At 47.4% G+C, this 22972-nt stretch overlaps 2 protein-coding genes and 1 non-coding gene across 3 annotated transcripts in view; 2 read left to right on the top strand and 1 right to left on the bottom strand.

Annotated features, from left to right (window-relative positions):
- Nucleotides 1-15009, top strand: part of CENPJ (centromere protein J) — a 70759-nt gene extending 55750 nt beyond the window's left edge. Inside the window, exons 16-17 of the mRNA XM_056561688.1 lie at nt 6211-6331; nt 14543-15009. Coding sequence (XP_056417663.1) covers nt 6211-6331; nt 14543-14735 — 314 coding nt within the window. The 3' untranslated portion in view covers nt 14736-15009. The remainder of the gene's footprint in view (nt 1-6210; nt 6332-14542) is intronic.
- On the top strand, nt 650-839 carry LOC130359862 (U2 spliceosomal RNA). The gene has a single exon (XR_008890488.1). It is a non-coding gene; the product is annotated as a U2 spliceosomal RNA (small nuclear RNA).
- A 190-nt stretch (nt 15010-15199) lies between the features above and the next one.
- RNF17 (ring finger protein 17) overlaps nt 15200-22972 on the bottom strand; it is a 183214-nt gene continuing 175441 nt past the window's right edge. The window contains exons 39-40 of the mRNA XM_056560060.1: nt 16070-16178; nt 15200-15351 (exon numbers count right to left, since the gene is read on the bottom strand). Coding sequence (XP_056416035.1) covers nt 16080-16178 — 99 coding nt within the window. The 3' untranslated portion in view covers nt 15200-15351; nt 16070-16079. The remainder of the gene's footprint in view (nt 15352-16069; nt 16179-22972) is intronic.

The raw sequence follows: 22972 nt of genomic DNA, 5'->3' as shown, positions 1-22972 counted from the left end.
GGCTGCCCTTCTTACCCTGAGCCAGCGTGCCACAGGAGACCAGACTGCGCCTACTCTTCATTTTTCAGAGGGCTATGGTGGCATGTGGCTCCGCCCTTCTCCCCCTAAGAGCGTGCGGACCAGGAGGCCAGGCAGCGCCTCTTCTCCAGGTTCGCAGGCCCCACGGATCCTGTAGCTTACCCGCAGATCTGATGATGGGCACCTCCAGCGGGGTCTAGCTCCGCCCCTCCTTCATTGCGGGGGTTGGCGGCGTTCCATTCTCTAAGCGGCTCAGTTTGCCTGGGTCCGGCCCGCTCTTGTCCCCTGGCCTTGGAGCTGTGTGACACCTTAGCAGGCACTTCCAAGCGCACTGCCCCGTACCTTCGCTGCTCCAAGGCTGCAGCATGAGTATTCCTAGTGTCCCTGCATGAGGGACATGGTGTGGGATTCTTAGTCCGTTCTACCTTCGGGGATCACAAGGACAGATTCAGCGCAAGGCGCCTTGTTCCCCGCGCTTCCTTACTTAGTGTGTGTATTAAAAAAAAAAAAAAAAAAAAAAAAAGTGAACGCTGCTGGGTTCTCAAACCATTTAGTGGTGTTTGGCGCCCTCTTGTGGCCTTTTAATAAATTGTGCCTTATTTTCCATGCCAAGCCTTAGCCTGTACTATCTATCGCTTCTCGGCCTTTTGGCTCAGATCAAGTGTAGTATGTGTTCTTATCAGTTTAATATCTGATACGTCCCCTATCTGAGGACCATATATTAAATGGATTTTTGAGAACCAGGGCCGAATTCGAAGCTTTCTCCGGCGCCCCATGCATTGACCCGATATGGCAGTATCTTCGGTTACAGAGCACCAAAAATATCTGCTGGGCCCTTTTTTCTGGGACTGTATACGGGGGCCCCTTTATTGTCTCCATCACCCTGTACGGGATCTGATCTGACTCATTGCATTGAGTCAGTTGAGGAATGTCTCTGGCATTCCTGCTTCCGCCAGGGTTCTTACTCTTTCAGAGACATATGTTACTCGCTGTGACAGGTCGTGCCAGGGATTTCAGATACCGGGGTTACAGTCAGGACTGTTTCTCCTACCACTGATTGTCATGACATGTTTGCCATGTCCGCAAGTGTTCTTGACGTGTACATATATTATTCCCTACTCCACAGGTTGCCACATCCGCGGCTGCTGTCCTGGATCTCAACGTGGCCATGGATTGTACCTGCTCTCATTAGGACAGACAGTAGTCTCACCTGTCACTCATCTCCCCACTTCTAGTGCGAGTTGAACGCTGGAGTGAACTGTTGTCTACATGGACCCATACCAGTAAGCCAGACAGTGGTCTGCATGGTTTTCTCTGCCGCCTGTCACTTCTCCAAGGCCTGATGTATCTGCGGCTGAAGTTCTGGTACCTCACTGCTAGTGCACGGTGTCTGGTGGAGTGACCTGGCCTGTCCTGTAGACCTGATGCAGGGCGAAGGGGATACAATCCATGGCTCCTAAGCCTCCCCTAATCTCCCTGGGTGGCGGGAATTCTATTCATGGCTTCTAGCCTTCACTGCTCTTCGACATGTGCGTCAAAGGGGCACAGTTATTGCCTATCTGTCTGTGTCCACTTATCACCAGAGCCTGGAGGGGCACTCATTACGCCAAACCGTTGTCTGAACAGTTTTCGCTGCTGTCGGGCTACCATCTCTGGGCTGCTGCGTGCATAGCTGTGGCTTCTTGTACCTCACTGTTGGTGGGAGGAGTGTTCCTGCAGGCACAAGGGACTGCTGCCAGCCATTAGTCTGCATGGTATCCTACACCACCGGGTTGCCCATAAGATTGGCCACACTGCTGTGGGAGGGTTCAACAGAGTATTCCTGTGTGCTCAGGAATCCTCCACAAGTCAGCCGGACGGCTGTCCCCGTAGTTTACTGCTACGTCGGGTCAACTACCATACACTTCCCACAGCGTGGTGGAAGTTCAGGTAACCCACTGCCTAGGTGTAGTTCCGAGTGGGTCTCCCCATGTTGCTCCATGGGCCCTATACAATGTGCCACATGCTGGTTGATTGGGATCCCTCTCCACATGCCTCCCGCTCTCATGGCTTAAGGCTGGTAGCCCACTTTTAGTGTGTGGTTCTGAATGCGGGACCCGGTGTGGCCATGGTTCCTATGCTAGATAGCCAGACACTGTCTGCATGGCTTTCTAATCCACCAGGTCACCTCCTCCATTCCTGCTGCTCCCGCGACCGCAGTCCGGTGACTCCTTCCATGTGAAGTTTGCCTCTATGGGACATCTTCTGTGTTTGCATGCTTCCTGCCCCACATGCATCCCTCATCTCTTGCATCTGCGACAGCAGTCCTTGTGTGTAGCACCATTAGGAGATGGGGTGTGGGCATCTCCTGCAGATTCCATGTCTTTTCATGGCCATAGCTGCCCTCTCTGTTCCCCTTTTCTAAGAGTGCCACGTTGGTCTGCTAGGGGCATGGTTGTGACACACCATTGGGTGCAGAGTCTGTCTTCCATTCTGCCGGACTTTTGGATGTCTGCACTTTCCTTCGTGCAGTTTTGTGCCCCACTAATATAGTGAGGTACCATGTCTGTGTCCCTACGTATGCTAATGTCCTCTGCACGTGTAGAGCTCCCCTCCCTTCTGTTCAGTGTTGTGTGCCTTGGGCCTTCCTGTGATCTTGTTCTAAAGATCTGCGACAGTTGAGCACCTCTGTTCTGGCATGGGGCCTGTTGAGGCGTGACAATCTGTCTAGCCCCCCCCCCCCCCTTGCCTCCAGGTATTTTCATGGTTTCCTGTGCAGGGTGGCTCAGGTGTCTGCTCTGTTGCCTTTGACATGTCTAGGATGGCTCAGTTGGCACCAATCTGGTCCAGGGTTTCACACCGATGAGGCGTTCCTTTTCACACTGTTGATAGCTACGACTGTAAGTAACAAGCACACAGCAATGTCTTTGTTTTTTTGCCCAGCACCTGTGTCAAGGATTCCGATCCCTCCATATCTCTATATGTTGTCGTAGGGTTCCTGGGGGGCTACGTCATCCCAGTACTTTGTCCCGTTTCCGTAGGGCGGCATGTACCTGGTGCACTTGTCAGTTCTCCTTCCACAGGGGGTACAGGGATAAGGGAGCTGGCTTGGTCGGTGCCTGGGTTTTCTCTCGGCCACCCCTTGTTTTTCCACTCCACTAGAGATGGAGCCATCTCTCTCCTGTTATTTTTTTTCTGGTTATCTACTGCTGCTCATGCAGCCTTGGCACTCTCCTCTGTTGGAGGAGTTTACGCACTCATGTATGGCTCAGCGACAGCCAGTCTAGCCACTGTCTGTTTAGGTCCTGCCATTGCTCTCTTCCTCCCTTGGCACAATCTCCCTGGAAGGGAGTGTTTATTCTTCCCTTAACAGTGTTGTTTGTGCGACACTGACACCACAGTCTTCTAGAGTGACCTCCCTGTGCCCCGGACCTGGGAGTCTCTGCTGGGTTCCCTTTTGTTTGTTCCCTCCATTCCCGTCCTGACAGGATTTTGCTTCGGAGTGTTCTGGTCTTCTCGGAGCACTGGGGTCCAACTCTGGTTAGTCTCCTTGGCTTTTACACTATCCTAGACTGCTGTGGCGTGCCTTCTTTTTTCGGTTTTCCCTTTGGTCCTGTGATGGTTGAGGTCTCGGGCATGGGTAGCGATCCTGCCCAGACTTCTCCGATCCCATTTGTGGGGCAGTCTTTCTGTACCGCACCTCTTCTTCTCTCAACACGGCAGTTTGTCTCCCGGAGCGTTTCGCGGCCATTGGGTTTCCTTCCCCTTAAGGTGTACGTCTGCCAGGAGACGCAGGAACCTCCAATTCCCATATCGTCCGCTCTGGTGTTCTGGGATGCTCCTTTTCAGGGTCTTCCGCTCCTTCTTGGCCATTTATCCTTCTGTGTACATCTTCCAGGTGTCTCAGGAACCTCTAGTTCCCATGTCTGTCACTCCTGCATTCCTTTTTCAGGGAGTTCTGTTCCCTTTTTGGCTGTTATTGCTTTCTGTCTCCTCCTTCGTGGTTCATGTACTCCCAAGATGGGGCGTTCGGGTCATCCAGATTACACCATTGTTGTGGTTCGTGGCTTGGGGAAGAATTGGATTAGGCTCCAAAAGTTATACAACAAATTGAGCTAATTTCGCCTTCTGGGTGCTTGCGGCGGGTTTTGGGTCATCGCTCTTATGCGCCAGATGTCTCTAGAGCCGGTTTCTTTCTTTTTACCAGTGGTTTTCTGGTCTCCACCTCCTGTGCTCGCCTTCTGCTCAGGCGTACGCTGCTCTCCTTGGTATCTTTCTGCCATGTTCTCTTGAATCGGGGTCAACTCTGGATGGGGTTATCTTGTTGTGCCCTTTTCCATCTTTGTTTCCCAGCTGGGCTAGCCCTCTGTCTGGTTCTGTGTTCCTTAGGGTTGATTTCCTACATCCTTTCGGGATGGTTCTGGCCCAGCTGGCTTTCTAGTGGACCCTTTTCTTAAGCCTAAGGACCGTAGGTTTAGTCTCTGCAAAAGACTGTCCCTTCCCTTGGCGTCCTAGTCCATCTCCATGGACGTGGGATCTTCCGGCAGCTCAGTTTCTGGGCCTCGGTTGTCTCTTGCCTCGGGTCTCATCCGCACCCCTTAAGGACCAGTGGGTTTGGTCTCTGACTGTTTCCCTTTCTCTAGTGGTTGCTTTTCCCACCCTAGGGGGACTGCTTTGGTATGTCTCATTAGTAAGGTGTCCCCCCAATGAAGCACGACCGAGAAGATTTTTTTTTGTACTCACCATAAAATCTCTCTCGTAGCCTTCATTGGGGGACACCGCACCCATCCATATCTTCCTTTTTTGATTCTTTTCTGGGGTCCTTCGGACTTATGTCTTTGTTGGCTTCTCCTACTGCTTTGTTCCAAAACAGATTACCTCACTTCCAGTAGGCGGGTATATCCTGCCAGGGAAGAGCTGACTTTTTTTCATAGTGTCAGAGTCTCTTAGTGGCAAGAGCATATACCCATCAGTAAGGTGTCCCCCACTGAAGGCTACGAGAGAGATTTTACGGTGAGTACAAAAAAAAAAAATCTCTTTACTCAGAAAACACCACAAATCTAGATTTCTGATTGTGCTACATTTAACAGGCAAGATTTTTTTTAAATACATTTGGTAATTTTACTCCACATTAGTGTAAGACTGCCATACACTAATGTCTTGTTTTGTACATATTTACTTGAATGGGAAAAACTGCAATTCCAGACAGTTCATAGACAACAAAAGGTGCTGTTTCCCAGTATGCAATTTCTTTTATATGATCTGATACCTGACATTGTTAAAGCAACTAAAGGGCTATAGTCACCTTCCCCAAAAGTCAAATATTCCAGTTCCCACTGCCATAGTCCTCCTCTTCCCTCCCTAAACGTTTTGTTCCTGCTTAGACCAATCATTGGATTGAGCGGACATTAAACATCATTGGTAAAAGAACAGGGCTGTAGTGGGGACTAGATAATTTGACTAAAGCCTCTTTTGTTGCTTTTACTGTGCCTGGAGTCAATTACATAAATACTTCAGCCTGGAAAACCCCTTTTTTAAAAGTAGTACAGTAATAGAAAAGTGTAAAGATGGGTATCACTGTATTCACATTGGCCCACAGAATGAAGAGAACATGTCAGTTTTACCATAAAGTGCACTGTGTAAAAAAAATTTACCCCAAAAGTGGCAAAATTGTGGGTTTCTAATCCGCTTCTCACCATTAATTGCTCTGTAAAATAGGATGTATGGCGCAAAAATGAAAATTTCCTGTGTCTTAAAGGCCAAAATGGGCTGTGTCCTTTTTTTGAATATTTTATTTACTTTTTTAGTCCCTATAAAAGGGACAATTCCTAATATTGTTTAGTGCTATGCCATAGCATAGATCAGTGTTATCAGCGCTCTTCTCTCCAATCTGACGAAGCAAAGCGACGAGCAAAAGAACAGAGGTCAGCCCTGATATAGCTGACACGTATTGTTAGATGCAGCATTCAACTTTGATCCTGGCATCTGAAGAGTTAATGCTGGACATCAGGAATCACGCTAAAGTCCTCAAGCAGCCAGTACTCACCAGACATGAAGCGTGCTTTATTCATCTGGGCCGTGATCAGGGCGTATATGTATGCATTGTGTCATAAAGGACGCAGAGAAATGACATACCAATGATATAAAAATCTAGACTATTGTGGAAAACAGTCGTTTATACATTCTATACAATGTATTGTTTGTTTGTTTTAGAAAAGCATTTTCCTGATGGAAAGAAAGAGATAACTTTTCCAGATCAGACCATAAAAAACCTTTACCGCGATGGAAGAGAGGAGAGCATCTTCCCTGATGGAACCATCATAACCACTAATCCGTAAGTTAGATCTAGTGCTTTTTTGTGAGAGTGTACGGTCCACTAGTGCACCCTTTATTATAAAACACTATGGGGGACATTTATCAAATCCTGTCCAGAGAAAAAGTTGCCCACAGCAACCAATCAGATGACTTCTTTCATTTTGCAGAGGCCTTGTTTAAAATGAAAGAAGCGAGCTGATTGGTTACTATGGGCAACTTTTCCTCTGGACAGGATTTGATAAATCTCTCCCTATAAATTTATTTATTTCACACCCCAAACTTTATGCTGTTTTTGGCAGTAGTTCCTCTGACTTAGTGGCCTGGGCTACAGCAGAGTGTGTTTCCCTTATTTTCTGAGGTGTAAGTTCTGCTAGTGACACCATCTCGTTACATAATTCTGTCAAGGTTCATGGTAAAATGAGACCTTTTATGTTTAGGCTCTTTTCTGATCTGCTCTCCCTTGTCATTTTACCCATCAAATTGGAGATCCCCCTACTTGCCAAAAGTACCACTTTTAGCAGGACATTTTGCTTTAACTGGCCTGTTAACTCCATCTGAAACATAAAGGCAATCAGTCAGATGTATCTGCTGCAGATACCATTGGATACCTGTTAGGGCAGTGTTTCCCAACCACAGTGCCTTCCAGCTGTTGCAGAACTACAACTTCCAGCCTTCCCGGAATTGTTGTTTTGCAACAGCTGGAAGGCACTCTGGTTGGGAAACGCTGTTAGGGTATAAAAACAATATGTACCTGATGGTGGTTGGCAAACGTATAACTTTTTTTTAGTTTATTTCTCAGCCAAGTGTGAAGGAGGTGGGGCCGAGCTGCTCAAGTCCAATAGCCTGACATGCATCCTTGTTCTCTCCCCCCCCCACCCCCCACCTCTTCTTGGTTGACCAAGAATGTAGAGACGTGCCAGGATGTTGGACTTGAGCAGCTCATCTTCACCTCCTCAGCACTTGGTTGTGTGTTCAGGTTTTATGCCAATTAATGTGTGCTAAAACTGGCAAGTTATCTTGATTCTTCAGGTCATTGTGATTACGACAATATCCCATTGGTACAGTTTTATTTTTTATTTTTAAATAAACTTACTTTATTTTTAAATAAACTTTTAAATAGACTTACTGGCTGACATTTATCATTGTCTTAAGACTGTTTTATGTGTCTAGAAAAGGCGCAAGCAGGGTAAACTTGCACCTTTCTCTGGCGCTCTTCATTGGGGGACACCGAACTGATGGGTATATGCTCTTTCCACTAGGAGGCGCTGACACTAGGAAAAAAAAAAGTCGGCTCCTCCCTGGCAGGATATACCCGCCCACTGGGAGTGAGGAAACCAGTTTTTTCTAGTGTCAGTTAGGAGGTGCACACAGGTCTGGAGCTCTCCAGACCTTATCTTCTTTATTATTTTCCTAGTTTAGTTTTTCTCTCCTTTTTTATTTTTTCTAGTGTGGGGCAACAGGAGCATGGCGCTGCCTGATCCCCCACATGCGAGCTAGGGGCACGGTGCATTAGAATGGGAATGACCCGTTAACCCCTCCTCGCCCACAACCAGCGCCTGGCGGAGTACCCTGGGTCCGGGTCCCCCATTCTCCCCTGTTCGCCATGTCGGTAAAAGGCAGGTGGCACTAGCTGGTCGAAGACTTCGAGGGTGAGTATGTGGCGGTTGAGGTGAGTATATTCCCCCCCACACCAGGCGAACGAGCAATCCGCCCGTGACCGCCACTGTAGGTCCCTGTTGCTGGCGGGTCTCGGGTCTGGGCAGCGAAGGGCTAACCCCCTCTCCCCTTTATGCATCTCCCATCTGGTGGTCCCCTCCCCCTAGAGGTTGGGACTCTGCTTTATTGGGGGGGGGGGGGGGCTTCATACTGGGGGTCCCTCGGGTTGCCTGGGGGGGGGGGCTGTGTGTTTTACTTACGGTCCAGTGGAGGACATGTGCCGGACCTGGGGTGAGCCTTCTCACCGGCTATTCTGTTTGATGCCGAGCGCAGGTGCGGCCGACACTCTGCCTTCCGGCGGCGTCTGCCGCCGGGTCCCTGGCTGCCTCTCTGGGCCGCCTCGAGCAGGGTCTCTATTACAGTGGCTAACTCCACCCTTCTTCTGCCCCATTCAGCGCGCAAGCCGACGGTACCTCCCCTTCAGCTCGCGCTATGCTGGGGGTGATTGTCCCGCCCTCCTTCCCTGTTCTGGCTGGGCGGCAACTGCAGGAGCTCGTGTCCCGGCCCCCTATTAACCCCTTCCGGAGGAGCGGTGGCTTGGCGGGCACTTATGTGCTCTGAGCTGTCGCTCCTCCAGGGGGGTCTTGCTTCTGCCTTATGGGGCGGCTCACCTCTCGCGCCGACCGCACCGTGCGAGTGCAGGTGTGGCCACCACTGTGACTTCCGGCGGCGAGCGGGCTCTGTGGAGCTCTGCCGCCGGAGTCCGGGTCCCTGGCGGCACATGGCCGCCTCCCGGGGTCCTATTCCCTATTATGGGAAGTACCTCCCTCCCTCCCTCCCTCCCGCTGCTGGGGGTGATTGTTCCGCCCTCCCTTCCTGTTCCCAGGGCGACGCGGGCAACTGCCGCAGGAGCTCGCGTCCTGGTTCCCCATTAACCCCTTCCGGAGCGGCGGCTTGGCAGGCACTTATGTGCTCTGCTCTGAGCAGTCGCTCCTCCTGAGGGTCTGTTTTCTGCCGCTACAGGCCACATTTCCAGGTATACTTTAATAATAATTTATTTAAAAAACAAAACACTACAGTTTTTCTTGGTCACTCAGACCATTTGTTGGTGTTTGGTTCCCTCTTGTGGCCAACACTTGTATTACAGTCTGATTTCTATTGTTGCTCATTTCATGAACCACATGTACACCGCAAAGGCGGGCTGTTACCTGGGACTTTTGTTCCCTTGGTGTAGGGAGTCCTGTTCCAGCTATATATTCCCCTCCACCGCTGAGGGCCACGCAGTGAGCAAGTTCCTCCGTGCCCCTGGCGGACGTTCGTTTCTTTCCAGATTTCTCATGTCAGGTCTGCCGCCCACCCATCCTAGGGGTGTTCCTGTCATGTCATGCTGTGGTTTTCCCTTCCCCACGGGCTATAGCTTTTGCAGCTAGGGCTCCAGATACCCTCATCCGGCGCACAGTCCTCATGAGTATATTCCTTCATGGCATAGACCGGTTTTTCATATGCGGACAGTAGTTTCGCCTGTCCCTCTTTTTGGGGCTGCAGCTTCCACGGCTCATACTCGGTACCCCACTGCTGGTGCGAGGTGCCTTCTCTAGCACCTGTCATACATTTTCAGCCACTGTATCTGCGGCTGCAGTTCCGGTCTCACTGCTGTTGGAGGTGTCCGACCGAGTGTCCCATTGTCCATTATGGTCCCATGCCAGTAAGCCAGACAGTGGTCTGCATGGTTACCTACTCCGCTCGTCATACATCACACGGCTGGTGCATCTGCACCTGGAGTTTTGATACCTCACTACTGTGTGAGGCGTCCGATGGAGTGTTCCGTTGTCTACTATGGACCCATACCAGTAAGCCAGACAGTGGTCTTCATGGTCTCCTATACCTTACATCATATGCCTGATGTACCTACGACTGGAGTTCCGATAACTCACTACTGGGCGAGGTGCCGATGGGATGAGTCGTTGTCTACTTTGGACCCATACCAGTAAGCCTGACATTGGTCTGCATGGTTCCCTACACCGCCTGTCACACAGCAAACGGCGGATATATCTGCAGCTGGAGTCCCGGTACCCCACTGCGGTGCGTGGTAGACAGGATGACTCACTGTCTACTATGGATCCATACCAGTAAGCCGGACAGTTCTCTGCACGGTTTCCTGCAACCGCCTCTCACCCGTCACACGGCTGACTTGCTGCGGTTGGATTTCTGGTACCTCTCTACTGCGAGGTACAGGCGGACCAACTCCTTGTCTACATTGACCTGTGCCAGTAGTTCTCTGTATGGTTTCCCATACTTTTACTGGCTGGCGATTCTGCGGTTGGACTTCTGGTGCCTCTTTCCTGTGAGGTGCCCGATGGGATGTCCCCTTATCTCCTGTGGACCCATACCAGTGAGCCAGACATGGGTCTGCCTGTGGGTCCACACCGCATGTTGTGCATCACTCAGCTGAGACATTTGCAGTGGGTGTCTCGGCGACCACTTTTGTGCGGGTGCTGCTGGAACTACCCATCATCTGCTATTGAACCATTCCTCTTATAGTCAGTAAGCTGTCTGCGTGGTTACTACAACCGCCCGTTACCCATCACATGGCTGATGTTCTGGTACCTCACTACTCTGCAAGGTGTTCGTCGGAGGGTCTCACTGTCTCCTCTGGCCCATATCTGTACTGATCTACACTGCCTAGCTTACATCACCCGGCTGCTGTATCTGCGGAGGGAGCTTCGGTACCCCGCTGTTTTGCGTGGTGTCGACGGAACGGCTCAGCGTTTTCTCCGGACCTGTTGACCAGGTGGTGGTCTGCATGGCTCCCTACACCGCCTGTTTCACATCTCACGGCTGGAGTTCTGGTACCTCCTATGGTGCTGGGTGCCTGCCGAATTGGCTTGTTCTCTCCTAGGGTTCTATACCACTACGCCACACAGTGGTCGGCATTTTTCCTCTGCCGCCTGTCGCAGCTGACGGCTTGCGGCTGGAGTCCCGGTTCCCCACTGCTGTTCGTGGTATGCACGGAACTGACTCATTGTGTTCCAGGGACCCTACGAGGTTGACAGGGAGGCATCCCATGGCTCCTCTGCCTCCCTCCTATCTCCAGGAGCGGGGTTTCCGTCTATGGCTCCTTGACCTCCCCGCTCTCCAGCCGGTGTCTATGTAGCACAGTTGCTGACTTTGTCTCTTCTCTCCACACTTCGGGCATTGCCCTCGTTCAGCTACTCTGTTGTCTACACGTTTTCCACTGCCATCGGTCCCTGACCTCAGGGCCGCCGCGAGCATAGCCTGTTTTTCCGTAACTCACCACTGCGTGCGGGAACTGGGGTAAGGTCCCCACAGGTATACAGGTTTGCTGTCAGTTGGACGTTCCTTCAGGTGCTGGGTCTTTCTCCTCCACCTGGTCAACCGTTTGGTCGGACCGCTCTCTAGTTCCCCACTTTATGTGGGGGGGCTGACTGGAGTCATCTTGGGAATCTATTCTTGTCGGCCAGTCGATTTGCCACGTGGCTGTCTACTGACTTCAGTTATCTTCCATACATCTCCCACTCTGTGGGCGGTAGTTCAGGTGACCTGCTGCCAAGGTGTTGTTTTCAGTGCGTCTCCCGTGTCTCTCTATGGACTGTTCCATGCATCAGATTGAGTGGCAGGGTGTACCCTGTCCGACGGCAGGTATCTCTCCTCGCTGTGCTTCTGTATGTGGGACTTGACCAGTCCATGGTCCCTATGCCACATAGCCAGACTGTCTGCATAGCCGGACTGGTCGCCTTCCTCTTTACTTCGCGGCCGCCGTCCGATGTCCTTTTCCAGGGACAGTTCCACTTTGTGCGTACCTGCGGGTTCTTGATGCCCTTTCTCCCCGTGAGTCTGTGTCTGCAGGTTTCCTGTGCTACATTCCTTCTTCCTTGCGATGTCTGCGTTTTTTTTGTGTGGCGACCTTGGTACCCCATTGCTATCGTTGCCCCGCTCCAGTGTCCTGGCTTCCACTCCCTCTGGGGTCTCCTGTTGCCCCTCTGGACAGAGTCGGGGGCTCTGTCCACCCACCTCTTGTTCCATGGCCTTTCCACAGGGGGTGTAGGGATCCCGGTGCTTGGCACGGGTCCTTACTGGCTTCTGCTTCAAAGATGATGCAGTCTCATTGTTTCCCCCTTTTAGGTGGGATATCGGTGGGGCCCTTGGCTTTTCTGAGGGCCCTCCTCAGTTTCTTCTCGTCTGGGCTGTGGACTTTTCCCTTTTTTGTCTGTGTCAGTTATACCGCACTGACACCTAGGTCTCTGGGCACCATCCTTCCTGCGCCCAGACCCTGGGAGTCCCAGTTGGGCTCTCCTTTGTTTTCTCTCCCCCCCCCCCCCCTTGGCTTGGACTCTGTCCTTGGCTGCTGTGGTGTGCCTTCCTTTCAGGCAGGTTTTTCGGTTCACCCTTGGTGCTGGTTCCGATTTTGGGCATGTGTTGTTTTCTACCCACTCCACCGCTAGCCCATTAGGCGGGGCGGTTTTTTCCTCTACTGCACTCCTTCTCTTCTTCATTTGCCTTTAGGTAGTGGTCATCCGGTGTCTTTTCGCGGATGTCTGCTTTTCCTTACTCCTCTGGGGTTGTTCGTTTTCCAGGTGACCCTGACATATCTATTTTCTCGCCTGGTTCCCCCAGAGGTCGGCCTTTTCCTTGGGGTCCTGGTCGGGCGTTCTTCTGGGAGCTCAATTTCTGGCTCTGGTCTGTCTCCGACCTGGGGGCTCGTCCACGGACCCCATGGACTCTGGGGTTCAGTCTTGGGACTGATTCCTTCTTTCCGGTGGTTGTATTTTTCCCACCCTAGGGGACTGCTTTGGTACATCCCATCAGTTCGGTGTCCCCCAATGAAGAGCTTCAGAGAAAAGGAGATTTCTGTACTCACCGTAAAATCTCTTTCTTGTAGCTCTCATTGGGGGACACTGCACCCACCCATTTCTTCTTCCTTTTTCCGGATTATTCTTTCCGGTTCTTGAGTTGTTTCTCCGGGATTCCTTTCTAGGGTCCTTCGGACGTATTTCTTGTTGGCTTCTCCTACTGCTTTGTGACAAACTGGTTTCCTCACTCCCAGTGGGCGGTTATATCCTGCCAGGGAGGAGCCGACTTTTTTTTCCTAGTGTCAGCGCCTCCTAGTGGCAAGAGCACATACCCATCAGTTCGGTGTCCCCCAATGAGAGCTACGAGAGAGATTTTACGGCGAGTACAAAAATCTCCTTTTTGTTGCGCCTTTTGGTTTACACATTTCTGCTGCTTTTGAGTTGCAATCTACTGATTTTGGCAATACACATGATATGGAAGGGTTTTATGAACTGCGCCTTTTTATGGAAAGGTGCAAACCACTGAAAAGTCTCAAACTACACCAGCCCAGACTTCGCTTTTTGGTATATGTGTAGAGAGAAATTTCAGAAAATGTGGCCTGCACAAAATGTGTAGTAGCACCAAATTTATTATATGGTCACAGAACATTTGATACATTACAGCACACACAAAAAAAAAAGTGTAGAAAAATATTTCACTTACACCTACAATGATAAACGCCGGCCACGGTTTTTAATGAAATGTAAATAAATAAAAAAAAATGCTAAAAACTGCCGTTTGGACCCCTATAGCTTTTTCATTTTACCACATCCGGAGCTGTGTTGGGGCTCATTTTTGTGCTGTGACATGTAAAAGAAATTTTCCCTACTATTTTGGCACAGATCAGACTTTTTTGATAGCTTTTTCTTAAAGGGGCAGTCCAGGAAACTTAACTTTTAAGACACTTATCCACAGATAGGAGAAACATTTCTGATCATGGGGGCTCAGACTGCTGGGGCCCCTGCTACTTACCTGTCAGAGCAGAGCGGCCCCAACCTTCCTGGACGAACACAAGTGTCGGCCTGCTCAGCCAATTCATGAACAAAACCCATTTTTTGTAAGGTAGAATATTTTTTTTGTTTCCTTTTACATATTTGTGAATAGATGGTATAAGTGGGGTTGAGCCTTTTTAATAGGTCAGGAATCATTTAAACATTTGTATCATCAATAACAAATTTACAATAAATTTAGTGGTTCATGTAGACATGTGATGCAATTGAACGATTGGTGAGAAATACTTTTTACAAAATAAAATGGATACAAGATTTGATAAAGAATCTTAAAGGGGGTACTCTGTTGCCCCAGCATTTGGAGCACCTTGGCGCAGCTGCCACGCCCCCTCCCATAGACTTGCATTGAGGGGGTGTGGGGTAACGTCACGACCCTCGCTGCCCACACCCAGCGTTCTAAATGATCCCGGGACCCCCTTTAAAGGGGTATTCCTATCTGGCCTGCTTGAGGCTGCATAAACTGTGTAAAACAGCCAACTTTGCTCTTTTCGGATTCAGCAGAGTGAAGGGACCAGGTAACCCTTAATCTAGCTATCCCAGACGTAGGACTTTCAGGTAGGGAATACTCTTAGGATTGGCAAAAACACATTACTTTCTGCATGTAACATTATTTACTCATACAGTAGTAAATCCAAATCTTGCAGCATTTTCTATCCATCCCATTTCCATATTTATTTATTTACATATGCTGTTATCTTCTGAATTTGCTTTAGAGATGGGACCAAAGTAATAGAATTTGATAACGGACAACGAGAATTGCATACGCCTCAGTATAAAAGGCGGGAATACCCAGACGGAACAGTCAAAACCGTATACACCAATGGCCAACAGGAAACTAAATACGCTTCCGGAAGGGTCAGGGTTAAAGACAAAGATGGCAATGTTATCATGGACACTAAGGTGTGAAGAGGCAGCGATGAATTATTGTTACGTTATTTATGTCATTATTTCTGTTTGCGCTCACCATGTATATATGTTTTGTAAAAGCAGAATGTCCCATTATGTACTTACTGTATATATGAGCTGTACATAAGCATTTTATTTTTTTAATTAACATGTATTTAAAATACATTTAATATAATAAACAAGATTTGATGTGTGATTGTTTATTGCAGATGGGAAGAGCATGGGTTTGTAAACCTAGGTCTACAGCAATGTTTCCCAACCAGTGTGCCTCCTGCTGTTGCAAAACTACAACTTCTGGCATGCGCCATCTGGGCTTCCTGGGAGTTGTAGTTTTGCAACAGCAGAAGGCATGCTGGTTGGGAAACACTAATTTTATAAGTCATTTTAGGAATTAAAGGAGTTGCTGTGTCTGGTAACAGCTTGACCATTCAAAGAGACATTTTTATGAGAGCCATTGTAATGCAGAACTTTTTGCTTTTAATGGTCATTAACAAAAAAATATACAACAATCTTCATATATATACATGTTGCAAAAAAAAAAAAAAATCAATCAAACTTTTCGTTAGATTATGGAGCATCTGTTTTGATAGGTTTGTTGAGTAGACAGCTTTGTAACCTGGTGGAAAAAAACAAACAAACACACGTGTAAACTATAGTCACTGCATAAAACAAATCTAACATAGAATGTAACCTTGTACACAAGTTTATTGGGGGAGATTTATCAAAACCTGTGTAGACGAAAAGTGGAGCAGTTGCCTATAGCAAAAAAGTCCAGAAAAGTGAAAGAGATTTGGTTGCTGTGGGCAACTGCACCCTTTTCTTTTTTGCACAGGTTTCGGTAAATCTCCTCCTATATGTTTAATGGGCCTAGTGTCACTGTCAAATCTGGCCACTAGGGGTCTCCCTTCTGGTCCAGACTGAATTCTGTCTGTTCAAAAGCACAGACTTTGGTCTCCTGCTGGACTGGCAGGAGACCAAACTCAGGAAGTGCGGTCTGGCCATAGGCATTGAATAGCACTCCCTCTTTCATACAAAAGCACAGAGAGTGCGCTATTCACTGCCTATGGCCAGACTGCACTTCCTGAATTTGGTCTCCTGCCAGTCCAGCAGGAGACCAAAGTCTGTGATTTATGAGCAGACTGAATAAGGTCTCAACTACAAGGGAGACCCCTAGTGGCCAGATTTATAAGGCCATTAAAGTGACAGAAAAAAAAACACTTTTACAAGGAGTAAAATTACAAATCTTATTTTACCTGCTGTATCATATGCAAAAAAAAATATTTTAATGATAGTGCCCATTTAATGTTCTAGTGTCGAAAACGAACCAATAATACCTGTCAGTATTCACATCTCCTCTAACTCTGCCAGTCCCATAGCAACCAATGGCTTGTGAACCAGTTCATTGTTTTCATCATACAAGAACACAGTATTTTCTAAAGCAGTCTAGAAAAAGAAAGCCACATCATTAGTCCATGTTTTCTCATTTGTTCTTGGCCTTTAAAGAGTCTCCTCCTAAACCACAGTAATCAATAAAAGCTGCCGATTCTAAATTTGTGATTATTTTTCGCTTGAGTTCCCCTGCTATAAAACTACAGAAGTATAAGGGCCCATCCACAATGGAATATCTACCCGGAAAATTACAGGGCAGACATTCTATGCATCACAGACTCAATCAGGACTGATCAGACAAGCACAGTCTCTATTGTAGGCAATGCATGTGCAATAAGCGACATGTTCCTGAACACCCACCTGAAAAAAGGAAACTAAAGAGAGTAAAAAAATCTAACTAAACAGCGTTTACTAGAACTAATTAAAAAGACCAGGTCTGGGAAGCTCCCAGACCTGTGTCTTGCCTCCTTGCTTACACTAGCTAGCTTCCTAGTGGCAAGAGCATATACCCATCAGTTAGGTGTCCCCCAATGAAGAGCAACCGAGAAACATTTGTTTTTAACTTATTTCCACAGGAGTTCCCCTTTAATATTGTTGCCCATCATTTTTTACAGGTTGAAAAACCCCTTTAACTTCTAAAGAAGTAAATATCGAGAGCAAAGCACACACATTCTTTATGTTAATGGAACCTGTCCCGTTGATAATGCAGTCTTCAGGGATCATGTTGTCAAGCAGAAGGAGCGGAGCAGATTGATATATTTTTTTGGTTGGAAAAGTTCCATGATAACTTGTAACTTTTTACAAATCAGCAACACATTATGGACCTTAATATGTTGTTCCCTACAGTGCTTGCTGTCCACCATCTCTGTGATGTTGTCATGGAGGATGACTTCAGTGGCAACCTGTGAAGCCCTGGTGAACTCCATCCCAAAGAGGCTTACAGGAGTTATCTAGTATCAAAAAAACTTATCCTACAGATAGGGGATAAGATGTCAGATCTTGGGGGTCTGACCACTGGGCCCTCCCACAATCTCCCGTAAGGAACCTCGCTCTCCTCATGAATGGAGGTGTGTCGACCACCGCACAAAGCTGGGGCTGACATGCCCCCTCTATGTATATTTATGGGAGAGCCGGAGATACAGTCATGGCCGTAAATGTTGACACCCCTGAAAATTTTCAAGAAGATGAAGTATTTCTCACAGAAAAGGATTGCAGTAACACATGTTTTGCTATACACGTTTATTCCCTTTGTGTGTATTTTATATTGCGCACACCTGTTACTTGCCCCAGGTGAGTTTGTTTCAAGCATCTGATGCTCATTAATCTTATTTTTCCACTATTTTGAAAGGGTGGCACTAATTTTGTCCAGCACATTTTTGGAGTTTGGTGTGACATTATGTCCAATTAGCTTTTTTTCCTCCCTTTTTTTTGGTTTAGTTCCAATACACACAAATGGACATGTGTATAGCAAAAACATGTATTACTGCAATCCTTTTCCGTCAGAAATACTCCAGGACTGTACAGTGTTTGGGGTATTACAGCTCTCCCATAGCACTGTGTGGGCTTGTCAACCACAGCTTCATGTGGGAGTCCACACAGAGAACCAGGGTGCTGGGTAGGAGATTGCGAGGGGACCACCTTCGCTTATCCCGTATCCTACCGATAGGATATACTTTTTTTTTTTAGATACTGGACTACCTCTTTAACCCCTAAGCACGCAGGATGTATATTTATGTCCACGTCCGGCTCCCTCTATGTGAAGCGTGCTCAGGAGCTGAGCACTTTTCATACCAGGCAGGTCCCGGTTGCTATCAGCAACCAGGACTCCCGGGCTGATGTCCGGTATTACCCTTTTAGACGCCGCAATCAAAGTTGATCGCGGCGTCTAAAACAGGAGAAAACAGTTGCCGGTTAGCTCAGGGGGCTGTTCGGGACCGCCGCGGTGAAATCACAGCGTCCCGGACAGCGGGAGGCTCTTTACTTTGATCCTCGCTGTCCGATTGGCGTTCTATTGCTCCATGCCTGAGATCCAGGCTGGAGCAGTAGAGCACCAATAACACTGATCTATGCTATGCTATGGCATGGCATGGCATAGCATTGAACAGTGTATGCAAATCTATGGGGACTAAAAAAAAGTGTAAACAGTAGAAGTTAATAAATGTTATTTAACCCCTTCAGTAAAACTTTGAATCACCCCCCTTTTCCCATTAAAAATAAAAATAAACGTGGTATCGCCGCGTGCGTAAATGTCCGAACTATAACTCTCTCTATATATATATATATTATAAAAAAAATTATTAAACCACACGGTCAATGGCGTACACATAAAAAAAAAGTCCAAAATTGCGTATTTTTGGTACGGATAAAAATCATGGCCCAAAGAGTTAGCCTAAAAATACATATTATGGCTTATTTTTTGCACCACCAATTCTACTTTGCAGTGACATCAGTCAATTTACCCAAAAATCTACAGCGAAACGGAAAAAAAAAAATCATTGTGCGACGAAATTGAAGAAAAAATGACACCTGATCTTTATTCTGTAGGTCCATACGACTAAAATAATACCCTACTTATATTGGTTGGATATTGTCGTACTTCTGGAAAAAATCATAACTACATGCACGGAAATGTATATGTTTAAAATTGTCATCTTCTGACCCCTATAACTTTTTTATTTTTCTGCGTATGGGGCGGTATGAGGGCTCATTTCTTGCACCGTGATCTGACGTTTTTAGCGGTACCATTTTTGTATTGATCGGACTTTTTGATCACTTTTTATTCATTTTTTCATGATATAAAAAGCGACCAAAAATACGCTATTTTGGACTTTGGAATTTTTTTGCGCGTACGCCATTGACCATGCGGTTTAATTAATGATATATTTTTAAAGTTCAGACATTTACGCACGCGGCGATACCACATATATTTATTTTTATTCACATGGTGGTTTTTTTAAATGGGAAAAGGGGTGATCCTTTTATTAAGGAAAGGGTTAAATCACATTTATTAACTTTTTTTTTACACTTTTTTTTGCAGTGTTATAGCTCCCATAGGGACCTATAACACTGCACACACTGATCTTTTACACTGATCACTGCAAAGCCATAGCTTTGCAGTGATCAGTGTTATCGGCGGTCGATTGCTCAAGCCTGCATCTCAGGCTTGGAGCAATCAATCACCGAAGGGACACCGCATTTTCACTGCGGTGGTCCCGATCAGCCCCACTGAGCAGCCGGGCAGCTTTCACTTTCATTTTAGATGCAGCGTTCAACTTTGAACGCCGCATTTAAAGGGTTAATAGTGCGCGGCACCGCGATCAATGCCGCGCGCTATTAGCCCCGGGTCCCGGCTTCAGATACATCGGGACCGACCCGATATGAAGGAAGTAAATATTTGTCCTTGGTCGTTAAGGGGCTAAAAAATTCCCTCCACGTTATTAATCTAAAGGGTGAGTGCTATATCTTCTTGTTTTTCTATTGGATTGCAATAAACAAGGCTGGGTTCACACAGCATTTTTGCTTTCAATCACAGGCATGCATAAGCATCGCGTTCCCAGCCGAAGGCACTAATGAGCTTCATTAAATTAGCATATAGCAGCTGAAAGCGTCCTAAACGGAGTCACTGGGTGATTCCATTCGGGCCACTAAAATAAAAGCAATCTGTTGCTGTATGCCACTATGTATGTTCTAGGTGGAATGCAGATGAATACCTGTGATGGAAAGCAAAAACGCAGTGTGAACCCAGCTTAACTAGCTTTTATTATTTGTAACACCCACAAATAAGTCCTGAAAAACCCCTCTAGGGTGCGTTCAAATGTGCGTATTTTTGATGCAGACTTTGTTGCCCATTGACTTCAATGGGTAGCAAAATCTGACAGCAAATCTGCAGATGAAAATACGCACGTGTGAACAGACCCTTAACCCCTTAACGACAAAGGACGTATATTTACGTCCTCTGCCGACTGCCGCGGGGTCACGCGGTGTCCCCGCGGCTAATACAGGACATCACCGATCGCGGTGATGCCCTGTATTAACCCTTCAGATGCGGCGATCAAAGCTGACCGCCACGTCTGAAATGAAAGTGAAAGTAACCCGGCTGCTCAATCGGGCTGTTCAGGACCGTCGCGGTGAAATTGCGGTGTCCCGAACAGCTTACAGGACACCGGGAGGGCCCTTACCTGCCTCCTCCGTGTCCGATCGACGAATGACTGCTCCGTGCCTGAGATCCAGGCAGGAGCAGTCAAGCGCCGATAACACTGATCACAGGCGTGTTAATACACGCCAGTGATCAGCATGAGAGATCAGTGTGTGCAGTGTTATAGGTCCCTATGGGAGCTAAACACTGCAAAAAAAAAGTGTTAATAAAGATCATTTAACCCCTTCCCTAAAAGTTTGAATCGCCCCCCTTTTCCCATAAAAAAATAAAACAGTGTAAATAAAAATAAACATATGTGGTATCGCCGCGTGCCTAAATGTCCGAACTATAAAAATATATCGTTAATTAAACCGCTCGGTCAATGGCGTACGCGTTAAAAATATTCCAAAGTCCAAAAAAGCTTATTTTTTGTCACTTTTTATACTATTAAAAAATGAATAAAAGGTGATCAAAAAGTCCGATCAAAACAAAAATGGTACTGATAAAAACTTCAGATCATGGTGCAAAAAAATAGTTCTCATACCGCCCCATATGCTGAAAAATAAAAAAGTTATAGGGGTCAGAAGATGACATTTTTAAACATATAAATTTTCCTGCATGGTGTGATGATTTTTTCCAGAAGTACGACAAAATCAAACCTATACAAGTAGGGGATCATTTTAACCGTATGGACCTACAGAATAAAGATAAGGTGTCATTTTTACCGAAATATGCACTGCGTAGAAACGGAAGCCCCCAAAAGTCACAAAATGGCGTTTTCCTTCGATTTTGTTGCACAATTATTTTTTTTCCCGTTTCGCCGTGAATTTTTGGGTAAAATGACTGATGTCACTGCAAAGTAGAATTGGTGACGCAAAAAAATAAGCCATAATAGGGATTTTTAGGTGGAAAATTGAAAGGATGGAATGTATAGTGATTAATGGTCTAGTGTCAGGATACGGTGATATTACTTGACGTATATTACTGACTGGGTATTATAACTGATTAGTAGTGTTGATTAATAATAAATATTGAATTGATAGAATACTAATAAATGATAAATAATAGATACCGGCTAAGTGATAAAGGTAATAATAATGACATTTTAATTATTGGTATTGCGTGTGCGGCTGTGCAGGGCCCTTGCACTAACCACACCTTTATACAACTAATTAAATACTTGGTTAAAACAAAGAAGGCATATTTAATGTTAATATATATTTTATGGCTTCTTTGTTTTAACCAAGTATTTAATTACCATATATACTCGAGTATAAGCCGAGTTTTTCAGCACGATTTTTCGTGCTGAAAACACCCCCCTCGGCTTATACTCGAGTGAACTCCCCCACCCGCAGTGGTCTTCAACCTGCGGACCTCCAGAGGTTTCAAAACTACAACTCCCAGCAAGCCCGGGCAGCCATCGGCTGTCCGGGCTTGCTGGGAGTTGTAGTTTTGAAACCTCCGGAGGTCCGCAGGTTGAAGACCACTGCGGCCTTCAACATCATCCAGCCCCCTCTCACCCCCTTTAGTTCTGAGTACTCACCTCCGCTCGGCGCTGGTCCGGTCCTGCAGGACTGTCCGGTGAGGAGGTGGTCCGGTGGGATAGTGGTTCCGGGCTGCTATCTTCACCGGGGAGGCCTCTAAGCGCTTCGGGCCCGGCCTCAGAATAGTCACGTTGCCGTGACAACGACGCAGAGGTGCGTTCATTGCCAACGTACTTCTGCGTCATTGTCAAGGCAACGCCTCTATTCCGGGCCGGAAGCGCGGAGAAGAGGCGCCCCCGGTGAAGATAGCAGCCCGGACCACCTCCTCACCGGACCACCTCCTCACCGGACAGCCCTGCAGGACCGGACCAGCGCCGAGCGGAGGTGAGTACTCAGAACTAAAGGGGGTGAGAGGGGGGCTGGATGATGTTGAAGGCCGCAGTGGTCTTCAACCTGCGGACCTCCGGAGGTTTCAAAACTACAACTCCCAGCAAGCCCGGACAGCCGATGGCTGCCCGGGCTTGCTGGGAGTTGTAGTTTTGAAACCTCCGGAGGTCCGCAGGTTGAAGACCACTGAGGGCGAATGATGAGAAGAGGATGATGAAGGGGGGGTGTGGGGATGATGAAGGGGGGGGGGTGTGGGATGATTACAAGGGGGTGATGAAGGGGGGATGTGTGGGATGATAAGGGGATGATGAAGGGGGGATGTGCGGGATGATAAGGGGATGATGAAGGGGGGATGTGTGGGATGATGACAAGGGGATGATGAAGGGGGGATGTGCGGGATGATAAGGGGATGATGAAGGGGGGATGTGTGGGATGATGATGAGGATGTTAATGACTGGTCTGGATGATGACAGGGGGGGATGAGGTATTTCCCACCCTAGGCTTATACTCGAGTCAATAACTTTTCCTGGGATTTTGGGTTGAAATTAGGGGTCTCGGCTTATACTCGGGTCGGCTTATACTCGAGTATATACGGTAGTTGTATAAAGGTGTGGTTAGTGCAAGGGCCCTGCACAGCCGCACACGCAATACCAATAATTAAAATGTCATTATTATCACCTTTATCACTTAGGCTGTATCTATTATTTATAATTTATTTATTAGTATTATATCAATTCAATATTTATTATTAATCAACACTACTAATCAGTTATAATACCCAGTCAGTAATATATGTCAATTAATATCACCATATCCTGACACTAGACCATTAAATGGGTACT

This window comes from Hyla sarda, chromosome 2 (genome assembly GCF_029499605.1).
Source record: "Hyla sarda isolate aHylSar1 chromosome 2, aHylSar1.hap1, whole genome shotgun sequence".
Lineage (NCBI taxonomy): Eukaryota > Metazoa > Chordata > Amphibia > Anura > Hylidae > Hyla > Hyla sarda.
Note: the sequence above shows the minus strand (reverse complement) of the source record. Positions and strands in the feature narration are given on the sequence as shown.